At 49.6% G+C, this 19,266-nt stretch overlaps 1 protein-coding gene across 6 annotated transcripts in view; it reads left to right on the top strand.

The window, feature by feature from the left end:
* RPS6KA2 (ribosomal protein S6 kinase A2) overlaps window positions 1-19,266 on the top strand; it is a 447,811-nt gene that overhangs the window by 421,708 nt on the left and 6,837 nt on the right. For all 6 annotated transcript variants that reach the window (XM_032253221.1, XM_032253224.1, XM_032253226.1 and 3 more), the window contains 5 exons: window positions 9,137-9,226; window positions 10,529-10,687; window positions 13,167-13,328; window positions 16,859-16,935; window positions 18,517-18,634. In XM_032253221.1, coding sequence (XP_032109112.1) covers window positions 9,137-9,226; window positions 10,529-10,687; window positions 13,167-13,328; window positions 16,859-16,935; window positions 18,517-18,634 — 606 coding nt within the window. The remainder of the gene's footprint in view (window positions 1-9,136; window positions 9,227-10,528; window positions 10,688-13,166; window positions 13,329-16,858; window positions 16,936-18,516; window positions 18,635-19,266) is intronic.

A 19,266-nucleotide genomic window follows, 5' to 3' on the forward strand; every position in this document is an offset into this window, starting at 1 on the left:
GGCTGTGTCAGGCTGGCAGGAAGCCAGATTGCTATCTCTAGTGACAACCCAGGAAGCTGAACTATGACTTCTGTGACAGTCAGCCCCACATGGCCAGGACTTGATGAATGACTGACAGCTTCCTAAGTTCTGTTCCTGCTTCCAACTCAGGACCAACCGGAGAACACAAATATGCACCCGAAGCCCCCAGGATGCCTGACTTTAGTTCCCCGCCTCCGTCTTCTGCCGCCAGCGGCCTCCTTCACCTACATCATCTTCCTAAGGCACATTCCCCTGCATGGGGTGTTCACTCTGTGTGCACAGCCCCATGAGGACATCCACCCAGGGGAGCGAAGGCTTTGTTTTGTTTTTGCTGTAGTTCAGGCACCTCAAAAAAGTCAGGCACATGGCAGGAACTCACTCCATTTTAGCAGATAATGAGCCTCTTGGCTCCTCATCTTCAAGCATAAATACTTGGTAGCGAAAGGCTAAGTGTTGATTAAAAGAAAAATATATGGCCAGGTGCAGTGGCTCACGCCTGTAATCCCAGCACTTTGGGAGGCTGAGGCAAGTGGATTACAAGGTCAGGTGTTCAAGACCAGCCTGGCCAACATGGTGAAACCCCATCTCTACTAAAAATACCAAAAAAAAAAAAAAAAAAAAATTAGCCGGACATGGTGGAGTGTGCCTGTGTGCCTGTAATTCCAACTACTCAGGAGGCTGAAGCAAGAGAATCACTTGAACCAGGAGGCAGAGGTTACAGTGAGCCAAGATCGTGCTACTACACTCCAGCCTGGGGAACAGACAGAGCAAGACTCTGTCTTAAAAAAAAAAAAAAAATGCTGGGCACAGTGGCTCACGCCTGTAATCCCATCACTCTGGGAGGCTGAGGCAGGTGGATCACCTGAGGTCAGGAGTTGAAAACCAGCCTGGCCAACATGGCAAAACCTTGTCTCTACTAAGAATACAAAAATTAACCAGATATGGTGGCATATGCCTGTGGTCCTAGCTACTCGGGAGGCTGAGGCAGAAGAATTGCTTGAACCTGGGAGGCGGAGGTTGCAGTGAGCTGGGATTGTGCCATTGGACTCCAGCCTGGGTGACAGAGTGAGACTCTGTCTCAAAAAATAAATAATTAATTAATTAAAAATAAATAAAAGAAAAATATGAGTCAGAAGCTTTACTTCAAATTTGAGTTTTTTAAAATCAGCATTTATAACGTAATGCCTTTCATTCTGCAGCAGTCCCCTCATTCAGGAAGCTGTTACTTTTTTCATTCACTGAGACTTTTTTTATTGGACGTTTTTCCTTCAACAGACACAGGGCAAGGTGAGAGCACAGACCTGCTCCAGGGAGTTCACAGCTCAGCCATTTAGGAATTGTGTCAATGACAGAACCAGAAACTACACAAAAAGTGGAATGCAACTCCAGAATCTGAAATTAAATAAACTGTACAGTTGGTTTAGCTCTTGCCCTTGGCCTATTGTACCTTCAAACATGTGGTACCAGCATACATGCCCATTCACTGCCAGTCCCACTCGTAAATTTCTCTTCGATTGTCTGCAAGACTGTGCTGGAGAAGGAGACTGGTCAAACTCAGTGGGGCTGAGTTTTCCCAGAAAGAAGCACATGCTTTAAGACGTAGCTACTTCACCTTTTCAGTAGCGAATTTTTGTTGTTATGTTATTAAAACTACCTTAGGCCGGGCGCAGTGGCTCACGCCTGTAATCCCAACACTTCGGGAGGCTGAGGCTGGCAGATCACCTGAGGTCAAGAGTACAATTAATTCCAAGTTCTCTTAAAAAAAAAAAAAAAAAAAAAGAGTTCAAGACCAGTCTGGTGAACATGGTGAAATCTCGTCTCTACTAAAAATACAAAAAAATAAGAATTAGCTGGGCGTGGTGGTACACACCTATAGTCCTAGCTACGTGGGGAAGCTGAGGCAGAAGAATTGCTTGAACCAAGGAGGCAGAGGTTGCAGTGAGCCGAGATCACACCACTGCACTCCAGCCTGGGTGACAGAGGGAGACTCCAACTCAAAAAAAAAAAAAAAAAAAAGTAGCTTAGTTTGCTTTAGCAACAGAATCTGATAAGGCGAGATCTTTAGAACTGTGGAAGAGTGTCAGTCACCCAGCTCTAAATTGTAGTGATAAGGTTCTTTGTCACCCGGCTCTTAGCTGTAGTGATGTGGTTCTGAGTCACCCATCTCTTAGCTGTAGTGATGTGCTTCTGTGTCACCCAGCTCTTAGCTATAGTGATTGTGGTTCTGTGTCACCCGGCTCTTAGCTGTACTGATGCAGTTCTGTGTCACCCGGCTCTTAGCTGTACTGATGCAGTTCTGTGTCACCCATCTCTCAGCTGTAGTGATTATGGTTCTGTGTCACCCGGCTCTTAGCTGTAGTGATTATGGTTCTGTGTCACCCGGCTCTTAGCTGTAGTGGTGCGGTTCTGTGTCACCCGGCTCTTAGCTGTAGTGATGCAGTTCTGTGTCACCCATCTCTTAGCTGTAGTGATTATGGTTCTGTGTCACCCGGCTCTTAGCTGTACTGATGCAGTTCTGTGTCACCCATCTCTCAGCTGTAGTGATTATGGTTCTGTGTCACCCGGCTCTTAGCTGTAGTGATTATGGTTCTGTGTCACCCGGCTGCTAGCTCTAGTGATGCGGTTTTGTGTCACCCATCTCTTAGCTGTAGTAATTGTGGTTCTGTGTCACCCAGCTCTTAGCTGTAGTAATTGTGGTTCTGTGTCACCCAGCTCTTAGCTGTAGTAATTGTGGTTCTGTGTCACCCAGCTCTTAGCTGTAGTAATTGTGGTTCTGTGTCACCCATCTCTTAGCTGTAGTAACTGTGGTTCTGAGTCACCCGGCTCTTAGCTGTAGCGATGCGGTTCTGAGTCACCCGGCTCTTAGCTGTAGCGATGCGGTTCTGAGTCACCCGGCTCTTAGCTGTAGTGATGTGGTTCTGAGTCACCCGGCTCTTAGCTGTAGTGATGTGGTTCTGAGTCACCCGGCTCTTAGCTGTAGTGATGAGGTCTGAGTCTCCCAGTTCTTGGCTGTAGCGATACAGTTCTGAGTCATCCATCTCTTAGCTGTAGTATGCAGTTCTGAGTCACCCAGCCATTAGCTGTGGTGATGCAGTTCTGTGCTACCTAGTCCTTAACTCTAGTGATGTGGTGTGGCCACACAGGCCTGGAGCGTGGGCCAGACTTCTTGAGGAGGTGCTCCAATCTGTATTCACGTGAGACTGTTGAAAATAACGTCACGTTTCTGTGCTCATCTTCATACTGTGTGTGTAATTTGTCGACTAAAAAAGAAACAGAATTAAGACAGATGCTTGGCATGAATAGAGCTTATTTTTAGAGGGAGAACTGATGAGCTTGGAAATTTTAATTTTTTCCACCAGGAAGAAACAGGAGTTCTTTCTCTCTGTCATTAGTTTAAATTAATTTTATAGGAGAAGGTGTCTGTTAAATTTCACAAATGATTACGTGCTCTCCTACCCTTGTTTCAAGTACGATGCTGATCGTTTTGGCAAGTCAAAGGAAATGCCCTCCGTAGCACCAGCATTCTGCAAGCCTGTGAGCTCACACCACCGTCTGCGTAGTCAGTGCCTCAAAGCCATCTGGTCAAGTTGCTCTGTGTCCCGAGAGACATGTCTCCACTGGTGCAGAGAGACGAGAAAGACAGGAAAGGTGGAGAAATGAAAAGACCAGAGGAAGAGGGAAAGGTGTGTCCAGAGCAGTGAAGCCCCCTGTGACCGCCTTCGGCCGGCAGGAGGAAAGGTGTGTCGGGAGCGGTGAAGCCTCTGGTTCCCGCCTTCGGCCGGCAGGAGGAAAGGTGTGTCGGGAGCGGTGAAGCCTCTGGTTCCCACCTTCGGCCGGCAGGAGGAAAGGTGTATCAGGAGCGCTGACGTCTCTGGTTCCCACCTTTGGCCGGCAGGAGGAAAGGTGTGTCGGGAGCGGTGAAGCCTCTGGTTCCTGCCTTCGGCCGGCAGGAGGAAAGGTGTGTCAGGAGCGGTGAAGCCTCTGGTTCGGATCTTGGGCCAGCAGGAATGGCGGAGTTTGACATGTGGCTGCATGTGTCACTGCTAAGGAAGATCACAGTTGTGTGCCATCCATGTTGAACCCAGAATTGCTTTCTGGGTATTCAGACAGCTTGACTTAGCATCTCTAAAGAAGGTGGAAATACTCAGCTTGCTCTGTGGCAACACCATGAAAAGTTGATTTACCAGCTGTGGTGGGTGGCCAGTGCCTGGGTAGTGTCCTTTTCTGTAGATTGTAGGTGTCCTTTCTAACCAGCTGTTGCCAGGTGAGAAAAAGAAAGCTGAGCGAGCTTGTCCCCACCCACCGCACCACTCCTGCCCCACGGTGGGTCAGTATTACTTGTGCATTGGCCTGGAGGGGAGGCCTTGTTCACCACACTTGCTGAGAAGTTTTCCCTGTTTTATTGCATAGTAAAGATTATAAAACAGTATTATTCTCAGAATGAGGAATGCCATCTACCAGAGCTTGCTCTAATAAGAGCAAATCCAACATGGTCAACCCAAGAAACCGACCCCACAGAGAATAACTCACTGCCTGGTGCTCCTAAACACTGTGCCCAAACCCCGCTCCCCGCAGCAGATCCTGGTCTTGTGCTGTGAGACTGTAGCCACAGCTCATGGCTCACTCCCTGTGTGAGCTCTCTCCATCCTTACCTTTCTCGAATAGCTCCCTGCAAAAATAAAAACAAAAGCAAAAAAAAAAAATCTGCAAAAGAGTTCCAGGGAAAAGCAGCCGGCACTTCCTGACGGCATCTGGAGGGAAACAAGGGATCGGAACTGCCTTGCCACTTTCGGTCCGAGCCTTGTCTGTGCAGGCTTGATTTGGAACAATTCCGCCCAGGGCAGGGGAAGGCAGAAGCCCAGGAGGATGATGTGAGAACCTATTCCTACTCCACTGTGGGACTTCCCTTCCAGAATGGGGGTCACCATTACCCCTATAAACCCACCCTCCTCGCTTCCCTGTGCCCCAGAGGCTGGGAGGCTGGGAGGCCGGGAAGCAAGGAAGCCAGGAGGCTGACTATTATGGGCTACTTTCACGCCTCTGGCTTCCGGGCAGTTCTGCTAATGCAAGACAGACACCACCAGGGTGGGAAGAGAAGCGTGGGGCCAAGGCCTTTCTGCCCACAGCCCCTGTCCCAGTGCACCTCCCCACCCAGAGCAACCCCTTCTGGCACTGTAACCGCCCCTGTGCAGCTCTTTGGTCTTGGGAGCCAGGACTGCCCCCAAGGCATGACAACGTGCCTTGCTCACCAGCCGCTGACCCTCTGGCCACTCCACTCTTTTGCAAACAGTCCCTTAATGAAGCCCTCTGGGTTGACCCAGTTGGTGTGATATCTGAATTTTTTTCCCTGGCGCTTTCACTGAAACGCGCTCTACTGCTGACGTTAGTTTCGAACATCACACTGCTTCATGCCACTGACTTGCAGTGAAGATGCAGAGACAGGACCCAAGGCAGCATTTCAGGGCTGTAAACGTGGCAGGTCACAGCCACTTGGTCCCTTGCCTGGGGGCATCAGGGTAATTCTATTTTATCTCTGTCATAAGAATCACTCACTCCTACCAAGTGCTTTCCCCTTGCACCAGGGAGAATATGAAGGGATCGATTCACATTAATTTGCTAAATCTTAACAGTGACCCAGGGGAGTGCCTGCTGTTTCCTAGTTTTTACAGATGAAGAAAGCTAGGTTCGGAGAGGTGCGGGGAGCTGCTGCAACCCCATGAGAGTGGGCAGGGAGGCCAGGTCTCAGCTGGGTCCAGACCGCCTCCACGGCTGGGCCATCAACCACGCAGCAGTGGCCTCCCAGGAGCAACGCCTTCCTCCACCTTCCCATCCCTCCACGGGAGCTGGGCCTGCAGACACCCACGTTCATGCACCAGCAATGTCATGGCCACAGGCCACACCCACAGCGGTGTTCTTGCCTCAGACAGCAAACCTGACTTCCCCTTGGGAGCAAACCAGATGTTTGCTGAAAGTCCACTGGCTCTGCCCTGCGGAGAGACACAGCCCTACTCATGGGCCCCTTGGGGTCTCCTCCAGATGACCTCCTGCTCGCACAGGACCTGGGCCTGGGCGCTTCTTTCACTTTCCTCCATTTTCCCAAAACCACCTCAGAGAACAGCTGGTGTGTGGTATTCGGTTGTGGACAGAGGTGCTTTGGGGGTTCTGCCAAGCAATTAAATAATTTTGAAAATGTCTTAACTAATCCATTTAAAATGTACTAAAAGCCAACATGCATGCTCCAGTGTGTATCAGATTCCAACAGAGACCGGGACAGCAGCTGGGATGGGTTGAAATTCAGTGTACCTCACATGCACACATACATGCTAGCTTTTATTACAAATGAAAATAGTTTTTAAAGTAAGCAAGATTTTAAGGTAACCCATCTTTGAAAACTGTTCACCAATACTTATTACTGTAAGTCAGACTTTTTCGTAAGACTCACAACAGAAGAACATATAGAAATAAAATAGACACCAGGGTTGATAGGGCGTGTCTGTAGTCCCAGATTCTTTAAAATAGTAGTCGCATTGTCCTCCAATTTCAGCTTACAAAATACATTATGAAATTCTTTCTTTAACTTTTGAATAGACAATATATTCTTGTGGTTCAAAATTTTACAAAATTCATGCGGATACAGCAAGGTCTCCCTCCCACCGTGGCCCCCAGTCACCTGTTCCCCTCCTCACAGGCAGCCCAGGCAATTGAATGTTTCCTCTTTCCTTCCAGAGTGATTTTATGCACCCACAAGGAAATAGACGTGTCTATTTGCATTCTTCTCTCCGCTTTTAAAACAAGGGATGGCTTAGGGAGCACCTGCTCCCCAGCAACCTCTTTCACTCAATGTATCTTGAAGATCGTCCCTGGCAGTGGTGGAAAGGCTTCCGCTTTCTTGGCTACTCTGCATCCTATTCCGTCATGAGAGTGACCAAACAGATTCATGCTAAGAGCACATCCCTTTATCATAAAATCATGTTTGTGAAAAAACATCTTCTACTGAATTTTTTATAAAAATCCATAAATGTATTTTAACCTTCTCCAATTGCAAAGAGAGGATCCTAGAGAGACAGGATACGCCCACGCAGCCGGGAGCAGCGGAGTTCAGGCACCTGACAGCCAGCTTCCCCTCTAAGGAGTGCAGGACTAGCCCCCCAGGACCCGGAACTAAGGCTGTGGAACATGAAGGAGCATTCCCCACCCCTCCTCCTTCAGTGATTTTTTAAAAGGTCTCTACTTGAGAATGATGCATTTATGTTGGTAATGGAAATAATCCTAGTGCCCTCGCTAAAACTTTTGTAGGATTAAATGCAGCCAAAGGAGAAAAATGTTGTATCCAGAAAGGGACTCTAACTTTTCTGTCTGTTTAACAACACAAGCTGTTAGGACTCACACATTGTGGGCCACAGATGCAGTCAGAGCTGAGTGGTGGCCGTGACAGAGCATCCTTTAAAACTGTAATGGGGTGAGAACTGGCACTGTGGTGATTTTTTATAATGGTGACGGGGCGGAGGAAGGGTGACTAGGGGACAGAGTACAAGCAGTGTGTCAAATGCTACACAAGCGTTTGGTTCTCTAAAGTAAAGACACAACCAGGTGTGGTGGCTCGCACCTGTTACGTCAGCACTTTGGGAGGCTGAGGCTGGAGGATCACCGAAGCCAGGAGTTCGAAACCAGCCTGGGCAACACAACAAGACCCAATATTTACAGATAACTTAAAAATAGCAGAGTGTGGTGGCGCACACCTCTGTAGTCCTAGTCACTCTGGAGGCTGAGGCAGGAGGATCACTTGAGCCCAGGGGTTTGATGTTGCAGTGAGCTGTAAGCATACAAGCTTGCACCGCTGCACTCCAACCTAGGCAACAGAGACCCTGTCTCTAAAAAAAATAATTAAAGAAATAGAGTGTTATACAAAGCTCTGCTTAGAGACTTTGATATGATAGAAGTTAAAAGCAAATCACCCTCATATTCTAGTAGTAAAGTGACTGCACATTCTCCAGATAGTGACTATTTGACAATTAGGTTGAATAATGTGCAAGAATAGTACGAATCATGGTTAGGAAGGTGTTTCCCATTGCTTTTCTTCTGTTCTGAGTGTCGTTTGCAACATACATGTTGCTGATTTCCCGTGAGTGGGGTGCCCTCCTCCCACTGGTCCTGTTCCACAGCAGGGCGGGACTTAGGCACCTCCAGAGGGATTCGCTACCAGGGGCCAACAGTGACTTCCTGCTTCCAAGGCAGGCTTAAATCACGATACCCTGTCCTCGGAAACCATATGTCGTCATGGCGTTGAAGCAACTTTATCTGTTATCCTAAGACATCGGATGGAGATGCTGGGCGGGGGAGTGGAGTTTGCATATGGGAACAACAGGGCAGTTCTGGTCCTCACACTATCCCCAGCATCTCTTGGTGACAGCCATGCGCCTCAGCTCATTCTGTGGCTGGTTTGTAACTCCCTGAACAAGGCAGGAGGCGCGCAGTGGCTGGTGGCTGCTGTGGAGCGCGGGACGCATTCTGTTATTTGGTGCACCTGCATGAGCTCCCTACACATGCGCCTCCACCCAGCCTTACAATGTCTTAAACTTCGTGTACTCCTTTTTCTTTATTTCTTTCTTTTTTTTGAGACAGAGTCTCTCTCTGTCACCCAGACTGGAGTGCAGTGGTACTATCTCAGCTCCCTGCAACCTCCACCTTCCAGGTTCAAGTGATTCTCGTCATCAGCCTCCCAAGCGACTGGGATTACAGGAACACACCACCATGTCTGGCTAATATTTGTATTTTTAGTAGAGACCATGTTTTGCCATGTTGGTCAGGCTGGCTGGTCTTGAACTCCTGACCTCAAGCCACCTGCCTGCCTTGGCCTCCCCAAGTGCTGGGATTACAGGCGTGAGCCACCTTGCCTGGCCTGTACTCCTCTTTTTAATTGTAAATCTTAAACTAGCTGTAAAAGAAAGGACTTGCCATGAATTTCCAGGCAGTCTCAAGTTATCTCTTGGTCGGGTGTGAGATTGTAGTTGTTGGGTCCCCTTGGGCCAGACTTTATCCAGACGCAAGGGTCCACCAGCAGATAGCACCCAAACAGAAGTAGACCTGTCACTGCCACGTGCTGTGTTTGTTCCAGATCATCGATAAGAGCAAGAGAGACCCCTCAGAAGAGATCGAGATCCTGCTGCGGTACGGCCAGCACCCCAACATCATCACCCTCAAGGACGTGAGTGTCTCCAGCGGCAGCACCCCACTTCCTGCTGTTTCTTCAACTGACACAAAAATGTTCCATTCACGCCGAGCACGCCTTCCCACATCTCATGCCTGTCTGAGCTGGTTTCCACCGCCCACACCCCTCAGACACTTGGAACTAACTTGCAGGACTGTGTACTCAGATCTTTTCCATAGGCATCGCCCCATCATGGAGGTTGCGAGTGAAACAGAGGAAGAGATGGCTTGTGTGAATTACAGGCCACAGGTGGAGTCTCTCCTTGTCTTTCCTACACATGGCAAACCTGGAAAGGCAGGAACAGATGAGAGGGTGTGGGTCACATCCCACACTCAGATCGCAGCCCTGGCTTGGAGCTTCTCAAAGCTTCTGTGGCTTTCTCTGTTGGGAGATTGGGGTCATTTTCTCTAGGGTAGGGTGGGGAGCAGGAACCAGGCACACTGAACCATTCAGAAAGTCCCACAGCACCTTAGAGGCCCATGGGGTGCAGCACGTGGGATGCAGGAGCAGAGAGGGGAGACAGCTTTCCTCCTCACACTCCAACTCCAAAATGATTCCAGCATCATGAACCTAGAGCCACAGATATTGGGCCTACCTCAGTTTCCCTCATGCAGAGTGATAAGTGTGTGCAAATGGTCTTAACATGCAAGCTTGGAATAGAATTGGCCCGGCGCGGTGGCTCACGCCTGTAATCCCAGCACTTTGGGAGGCCAAGGCAGGCGGATCACTTGAGATCAGGAGTTTGAGTCCAGCCTGGCCAACTTAGCGAAACCCTGTCTCTACTGAAAATACAAAAATTAGTCTGGCATGATGGTGTGCGCCTGTAATCCCAGCTACTCAGGAGGCTGAGGCAGGAGAATTGCTTGAACCTGGGGGCCAGATGTTACAGAGAGCTGAGATGGTGCCTTTGCACTTCAGCCTGGGTGACAGAGTGGGATTCCATCTCAAAAAATAATAATAATAAATAAATAATAAATATCTCCTGGCAGAGTCATGAAGCCATTCATCTCAGCTAAGGACACATCCGTCTCATATGCCCTTACTGAGTCCCTGCTTAGCAGTGGATTATTAAAGGCATTTTCTTCCTAAAAAGAGGAAATCACATCTGGTATGACAGGAATGGCCATTTGCTTCTTCCCTGCAGAAGCCTTGGTTTCACTCCTAGAGGCCCTGCATCCCAGCCTCTCACCTCTGACATCCCTCTCCTGTCTCTTCTGGAGAGGTTGCCCTTTCGCAGTAACCAGCCACAGTGACGTGCCCATCCCTGAGGCCTGTGTGCACTCCGTCTCCACCCCGCAGGTCTATGATGATGGCAAGTTCGTGTACCTGGTGATGGAGCTGATGCGCGGTGGGGAGCTCCTGGACCGCATCCTTCGGCAGAGATACTTCTCGGAACGCGAGGCCAGTGACGTGCTGTGCACCATCACCAAGACCATGGACTACCTCCACTCCCAGGGGGTAGGAGCCGCGCCTGGGCCAGCCGTCAGGGAGGCAGGAGCTTCAGGGCAGAAACCGAAACCACAGGGTTTGTGGGTTCAAGAGCTGAGAATGCAGATTGTCCTGGAATTCCTTCCGTGCCACCATCATCTCCCTTGTGTCTGGTGGCTCGGTGACGGTGCAGGGGAAGAAAAGTTCTCTTTTCCCTCTGCCCATCTTAATTCTTTGGTGGAGGCCCTGTAAACAAGATTGGCCAAAGACACATTAACAAGAGAAAAACCGAAGTCTGTTAACATGCGCATGTCACATACACACGGGAGCACTCAGCCATGAGTAACTCCAGGTTCTTAGAACTCGAGCTTATGTAGCATTTTAACAAAAGAGCAATAACGTTGCCAGGCGCAGTGGCTTACACCTGTTATCACACCACTTTTGGAGGCTGAGGCAGGTGAATCACCTGAGGTCAGGTGTTCTAGACAAGCCTAACTAACATGGCAAAATCCCATCTCTACTAAAAATACAAAAATTAGCCGGGCATGGTGGTGCATGCCTGTAATTCCAGCTACTCAGGAGGCTGAGGCAGGAGAGTTGCTTGAACTCAGGAGGTGGAGGTTGCAAGTGGCCAGGATCATGCCACTGCACTCCAGCCTGGGCCACAGAGCAAAATTCTGTCTCAAATAAAAAAAACATTTAAAAGAATAATAATATTTAAAGAAAAAGGACTGAGTTTTTAGGGCAGCAAACTGTGGGATGCTAAGTCTATGGGAAACTAATGGAAGATGAGGGCTAGTTAGGAACATTTGTCATGGAGATATTTCTGGTGGCTTCTGCAGGCTGTAAGGGTCTAGCGTTCCCCTTCCGTCCTTCCTGACAAAGAGGACAGAAGGGACACCTTTACCCATTTATATCCCGTTTTTAGGCAAAGTGGGGGAGGGCAGAGAGCTTTGCTTACATCTGCATCTTTTCAGTTGTTTTCAGCTCAAAATAACCTTATGCCAAAGCAGCTTGTTTTGGGGTGCCTGACTCTGCTACCCTTTGAGGGTCTAAAATCATTTGTACCAACTTTAGCCAAGGAAATGCTTTGGCCTTAATCAAAAGAAACTGAGAATTTTCGTTACTTGCAGTGGGTAAAGTTGAATTCATTAACCGGTGCACAGAAACGCTGAGGCCGGGGTGGCACTGATGCCTGGGGTTGATGCGGGCCCCACCGTGATCCAGGCTGTGCTGCAAGCTCTCGATTCGCTGACTCTGAACCCGAGACCACACCCACTGTGCAGGGGCCCAGGAGCTTGAGGATCTTGTCCAAGGTCGCACATGAGGAGGTGGCAGTGGGGCTGGACCCCGGCTCTCTGGTTCCAGGCCGTGCTCTTGGTCCCAGCCCTGCCCTCCCAGTTAGGTGGCTACGTCGTATCACACGTTTCTGCTGCGCCCACTCTTCCCAGTGTGTCTCCTGAGGCAGGAAATCCAGTCTTAGGCAGCTGTGTGCATGGTCCTGAGCCTTCAGAATGCAGTCATCTCCAAAGAGGGGAACGTGCTTCCAGGACCACACACTGGGTCGCTTCTGGGTGGTCACCCGGTGGTCTTGACCATTAAGCACTTCCTGGTTTTCCCACGACAGTCAGACTCAGAGGAAGCCCTTCGGATGATGTTTTCTGCAGATCTGCTCGTATGTAATGAGAGAGGTAATGGAAGTGAAGCCGCAATCTTTCATTTCCTTGCCATCAGGACCTCTGTCAACCGGGCCTGACTGCTAGAGGGTGTCCCTTTAATTCCCTTCTACATCCTCCCACTGGATTTTATTAGGACAATTGAGGCGTTCAAGATCCAAGCTGTACAAAGGCACGCCACATGTCCTCACAGTGGCCCTCTGTCCCCTCAGAAGACGTTGCTTTGTGCTCTAAATAACACTGTGCTTTGAGGTATACTGGCCCTACCATCATTGCAGCCAGTGCAGTCCTCTGTGGGAGGCCTCGAGGCACGATTGCAGAGTGACTGAGTGATCGCGTGGCCCTGGTCCATCTCCCCCATGGGTTGGTGCGCCCAGGACAGCAGGTGCCTGGTCTGTGCCACTCACCGGCACAGCTCTAACACCCAGCAGTGCACGGGGCGGGCACACAGGGAATAGTTACTGAATGAATATCATCTTTAAAATGTTTTTCATTCCCACCACCAGGGCTCACCACATTTCTGTTTATGTAACAGCTCCAGTAAGCTGAGGCCCCATCTTGGAGAGGTGTTCGCTTATTTATTCAAATATTCATTCACTGTAAAAGCAGGTGACTCCCGGTGCTCAGATATGAGTGACCAATGTAGGAGAGTGAGAGAAGGTGGGGGGTCCTCTGGAGAAGACAGTAGCTGTGGACTCTGCTGGCCTGCTGCCTGATTGCCGGACCTGCTGGGAAGACAATTCCAAAACACCCCTCCCCTCCAAACGCACCCGCCCTCCCTCTCCAGCTCAGTCCTCGGCCCCCACATAGGCACCATGCCTTCTGCCTTGCAGGTTGTCCATCGAGACCTGAAGCCGAGTAACATCCTGTACAGGGATGAGTCGGGGAGCCCGGAATCCATCCGAGTCTGCGACTTCGGCTTTGCCAAGCAGCTGCGCGCGGGGAACGGGTTGCTCATGACGCCCTGCTACACGGCCAACTTCGTGGCCCCAGAGGTGAGCATTCCCGGACTGCAGACCCAGGCCCCTCTGTCTGCAAAGAGAGGCTCTGCCCTGTCCCACCACAGAGCCACTGGACAGTGGAGACGTCAGCAGCAGCTTGAGCCACGTCAGCAGTGGTGGTGGGAAACGGAAATGAGAGCCTTCAGTCTCTCGAGCTAGGGGCCAATCCTGCGTAAAAACAGTTGTTCTTTTCATTCTCATTTTCCCATTTGGAAAAACTTTTCAACAGTGACATTTTTATGTAAAATTGTCTCCTGTAGACACTTTGGATGAAATCTGCATATTTATTCCAAGTTAGAGAGAGAGATGCTGCCGCAGCCTCCTTACACAGCCAGGACGCAGAGCTGCGGTTCTCCTGGGATGGGAAATGGATCCGTCACAGCTCAGGGAGCAATTGAGTTTACGGGTTTCTTCTGCACCCCAATTCTCACTCCAGATTCTTTCCCCGACAGCAGCGAGTTAGCTGCTGTCAGATTAAGACCCGCAGGGCTCTGGAGTGATTGGCCACTGAAAGCTCCCATGGTGCGGTTCTGTGTCTGCTCCCAGCCCTGCTCAGAGCACCTAGCAAGGGCACCTGGTGAGCTTCTGTCTTTTCAAGTTTCCCAGGAACAAGTTCCATTAGGCTCTGAAGTCAAGGATGTTTATAAAGCTAAGCCTGATTTCTTACCTTTGAGAAAAGCCACTGAACCTGAGCTGGTGGGAAAGAGAGGAAGGGAAGGGCGGTGTCTGATGTTGTGGATAGGATGGGGAAGGAGGGAACTGACTTCAGAATCTATGTGGATCTGTGGGTTCTTGTTGGAACTGGACCAGAGCTGCCTGGTGGGAGGGGGGTCAAGTGAGCAGCCGGGCCTGAGGTGCCTGGTTTCTCGTTGTGGGTCTCAGAGCTGTTTGAGAGGTCAACCAGGGCCAGTGTTCATGGCAGAGATGCTTCTGCGTGCTGACAGGCAGATGGACATGCAGCCCGGGGGTAGGCTGTGGTTAGGTTATGCAGGGGTTATCCAGACATTTGAGCCACCTGTGGCCCCTTTAAAAATAACCAGGTTTGCTGTGCATGGTGGCTCACACCTGTAATCCCAGCACTTTGGGAAGCCAACACAGGTGGATCACCTGAAGTCAGGAGTTCAAGACCAGCCTGGCCAACATGGTGAAACCCCATTTCTACTAAAAATACAAAAATTAGCCGGGTGTGGTGGTGTGTGCTTGTAATCCCAGCTACTTGGGAGGCTAAAACAGGAGAATCACTTGAACCCTGGAGGCGGAGGTTGCAGTGAGCCAAGATCACACCATTGCACTCCAGCCTGGTCAACAGAGCAAGAATCCATCTCAAAAACTAAAATTAAAAATAACCAGGTTATAAGCCTTGGTCCATGCCTTAATCAGTATTAATGCTGACAATATTACAGGGGAGGAAAATCATGTTTTCCTCAACCCTCATAAGTTCTTAGTTGGACCAGACCCCTATAACAAAAGGCAGATTAACGAGAGAAAAACAAACAAGTTTTTAACACAGATCTTCTCACGTGTGCATGGAAGACACCCAGGAAATGAGTCATTCTCACAGAGGTGGCTTTGAGTCTGGCCTACGTGGCATCTTCAACAAAGAACAGGGAACTTTTAAAGACCTGGCAAGACAAAGGAAGAGGCCTTTGGGTCTTCAGAGACTGTAGCTGGGGAGGCACAGGGCTGGCCAACGGAGGCTGGTCCCACATGGGACCACATGGGACCAAAGGTGTCCTCAGGGGTAGCCTTTGTCCTCCCTGGTGGGGGGTAGGTACTTTTGTCTTAAACTGTGTCCTGATTTGAGGGAAGTGGAGGACACAGAGCTCTCCTGCATCTGCTGCTGCTTCTTTATCTTCAGCTCAGCGCCCCTCATGCCTATGCAGCATATTCTGGGGTGGCATATTCTGCTCTCCCACAATATTGATTTTGTTGATTACAGAATGCCTTAGATTGTGATATTCCTTGGCCATTTACAAAGAACTTTTACCAACTTTTTTTTACTTTTACTCTCATCCACCATATGAAGTAGTCAGGATATAAACTATTAACCACATTTCACAGATTCAGAAGGCACAAGCTCCCTGTGTGTAAGTGACTTCTGCAGCTTGCCCAGCTGACAGATTAGGAAGTGAGGCTTGCACCGTGGACACCACGTTCATCCGGCACTTGCTGGCTGATCGCCCCCATGGTGGCAGCCATATGGAAAGGAAGGACTGAGCCGAGCTCTCCCAACTCGAGAGTTAATGCTGAATCCAGCCATCTGCAGTAACCCATGAGCACCGATGTGGCTTCCTTTGCTGTTACTCGCCTGTAACTATGGCAGAGGATTGTAACTACCAAAGTATGTAATCCAAGGATGCATAAGAGTTTTGCTGCTTTAACAATTCTTAAAAAAATTAAACATTATCATGTATCCCAGAAGTGGAACTTTGGGTATATACCCAAAAGAATTGAAGGCAGGGACTCAAACAGACATGTGTCCACCCACGTTCATAGCAGCACTATTCACAGCAGCCAAAAGGCGGAAGCCACTGAGTGTCCCTCGGTGGATGAATATGTAAGCAAAACGTGGTGTGTGCACACAGTAGAGCGTTGTCCTTCCTGAAGAAGGAAGGAACTTCAGACATGTGGAAGAACCTTAGGGTGTTATGCAGGGTGAAATTAGCCAGTCGCAGAAAGACAAGCATCGCATAATTCCACTCATATGAGGTCCCTAGAGGAGTCAGATTCATACAGATAGAAAGCAGAAGGGTAGGTGTTGGGGTTGGAGGGCAGGGAGTTGATGTTTAATGGGGACAAAGTTTCAGTTTGGGAAGATGAAAATGTTCTGTGGATGAATAGTGGTGATCTTGGCACCATGACGTAAATGAGCTTAATGCCACTAAACTATGTGCTTAAAAAGGGCTTTGATGGTAAATTTTATGTTATACGTATTTTACCATAACAAAAAAATTCTTTTGCCTTCAAAGTTGGCTGGGCGGTGGCTCATGCCTGAAATCCCAGTACTGTGGGAGGCCGAGGCGGGCAGATCACCTGTGGTCAGGAGTTCAAGACCAGCCTGACTAACATGGTGAAACCCTATCTCTACTGAAAATACAAAATTAGCCAGGCGTAGTGATGGGTGCCTGTATTCCCAGCTACTCAAGAGGCTGAGACAGGAGAATCACTTGAACCCGGGAGGCGGAGGTTGCAGTGAGCCAAGATTGTACCACTGCACTCTAGCTTGGGCGACAGAGCCAGACTTGATATCAAAAAAAAAAAAAAAAAAATTAAGTCTGTCCTTTTCAGCTTGTCTGTCACGTGTCTGGTGACAGTACTGGCTCACCATGCGGCTGCCCTGGGAGGATTCCCACTGCAGTACCTTAGGTTGGCTTTGCATTAAGAAAGAACAGTCACACTGAAGACACAGTGCTGTCCTCCTCCTGGTCTCCAACTGGCTGGCGTAGGGTGCCCCTGGAGAAATGTGCTATCAACCTGAATGTCCTTAGTGAAGGGCGTGCCAGTGTCCTGTCTTTCCCTCCTAGGTCCTGAAGCGTCAAGGCTACGATGCAGCGTGTGACATCTGGAGCTTGGGGATCCTGCTGTACACCATGCTGGCAGGGTAAGCAGTTGCCTCAGACAGTTGTCAGGGGCATGTGTCTACACGGGGCACCAACCTCAGTGGCTGGCCTGTTAGGGGACCAGGCCCGGGCCTGTCCTAGTGAGCACATGTGGGCAAACCCAACACCTATGCAAACACTCCCAGGCCTGGAGTGAACTCTCACAGACTATTAGCCCCTCAGGACAGCTGAACAGCAAGGACAAGAAATGTAGCCACCCATATTCTTCCAACTCAGCTCATAAACAAAACATCCAAGTCTTTGCCAGCGTAGTGTCTAGTCTCTGCTGAACCGTGCCACTGTCTTAAAAGGTAGCAACATCTTTTGCCTTCCAGACATCCTCTTAAACCAAAAAGCATCCATAGAAGCGTCAGGGTCAGAGTCTGTACCTGGGTTTCGTGGTCGTGAGTCATGTACAGACTGGTTCATTGTGGGGAGACACCTGGTGCTAGAGAAGTTGGCCTAGGCCTGCCATCCAGACAGCTAACTTACATCCGAGCCGTCCGGACGGCGAACTTACATCCGAGCCGTCCGGACGGCGAACTTACATCCGAGCCGTCCGGACGGCGAACTTACATCCGAGCCGTCCGGACGGCGAACTTACATCTGAGCCTCGCTCGCCACAACTGTGACTCGGCAAAGCACTTCCACCTGTACCAGCCTCCCTTCCCTCTCCCCGAGTGAGAAGTGGACACACTGTGGCTGCTTCCAGGCAGAGAGGTCTAGGAGCCTACAACATCCACTGGTTTCTATTATGTTTGTTAAATGCCTGAATAGAGGCAGTATCCAGTCCTGTTAGCTGTAGCAGAATGGCCCGAATGCCCTCACGAGAATGAATGAGCTTGGCCTGCTTTTCGCGCATTTCATAGTAAGTCAGTAGGTAGTGTCCACAGCAGGAGGGGAACTCAGGCGCCTGCAGCCACACCCCAAGGACTGCAGCAACAAAGGAAGGAATCTCAGTTTCTTCCCGATACCACAGTTAGTTTATTCTGTGTGCTTCTAATACTCACTCTGCCTACATGGAAAACTAGATCACAGACTCTCCGACTAGAGGAAGCGCTGGCAGCATCACGTAGCATTCCTTTTCTAGGAACGTGTGGGTGTGTGTTCAGGTGGGCACGGTGAACACCTCTCAGACTCTTGCAGTATGGCCAGAGCTGCACCCAGCATGTTATGTGTGTTTGTGCATACACTCCGCATTTGCAACGGAGGCTCAAAAAATTAACTTGTCAAAGAACACAGAGTTGGTAATAGATGAACCACCGTGTCTCGAGCTCTTTTGCATGATGCCACACCGTCACCGTGGAAACCGTGGCACCAGGCAACTCCCTAGGCCACCCCATCCCAGTTCCCTGGGTCCAGGAGGGATAGAGCAAGGCCTCACACTTGCCCGTCAACCTCTAGCCATGCAGTGGCCAAGGAGGGAAAGCGGGCATCCCATCAGGAGGTGACTTCCGCTTTCCCGTGAATCTGGCTTCCAAGCAGAGGAGAGAGAAGCAAAGCCAAGGAGTGATACCAAGTTACAAACTTTATTTTAGGTTGTAAAATGGAAGCTCATTACTGCAAATTGTCTAATTACGCAGATTTACCCCTTTTGCCAATGGGCCAGACGACACCGCTGAGGAGATTCTGGCGCGGATCGGCAGCGGGAAGTACGCGCTTTCTGGGGGAAACTGGGACTCCATATCTGATGCAGCCAAAGTGAGTACATGGCCAAGTGTTGCTTTTAAGTACGCAGATTCTGCAATGGCCACATTATTTCGGAGGAAGCCAGGAGATGGCTTCTAAATAAGTAGTATAGGTATTTTAGCCCCCACATGTTTTTTTTTCTTGATTTGGAGTCTCGCTCTGTCTCATCCAGACTGAAGTGCAATGGAGCAATCTCAGCTTACTGCAGCCTCCACCTCCCGGGTTCAAGGAATTATCCTGCCTCAGCCTCCCAAGTAGCTGGGACTACTGGTGTTTGCTACCATGCCCAGCTAATTTTTTTGTATTTTTCGTAGAGACAATGTTTCACCATGTTGGCCAGGCTGGTCTTGAACTCCTGACCTAAAGTAATCTGCCCACCTCAGCCTCCCAAAGTGCTGGGATTATGGGCATGAGCCACTGTGCCTGGCCTTATCCTTGGCATCTGTTAAGCCTTTCAGCTAAAAACATTATTTTCAAAAAAATTTTATAGCATGTTTACATTTTCTACTGTCTTGGTATGTCATGCAGTGTTCTCCAAAGAAACAGAACATGTGTGTGTGTCTGTGTGTGTGTGTGTGTGCCTGTGTGTGTGTATGCGTGTGTGTGTGTGTGTGTGTGTGTGTGTGTGTGTGTGTGTGTGTGTG

This window comes from Sapajus apella, unplaced genomic scaffold (genome assembly GCF_009761245.1).
Source record: "Sapajus apella isolate SASKATOON/1434 unplaced genomic scaffold, GSC_monkey_1.0 scaffold82, whole genome shotgun sequence".
Classification (NCBI taxonomy): domain Eukaryota; kingdom Metazoa; phylum Chordata; class Mammalia; order Primates; family Cebidae; genus Sapajus; species Sapajus apella.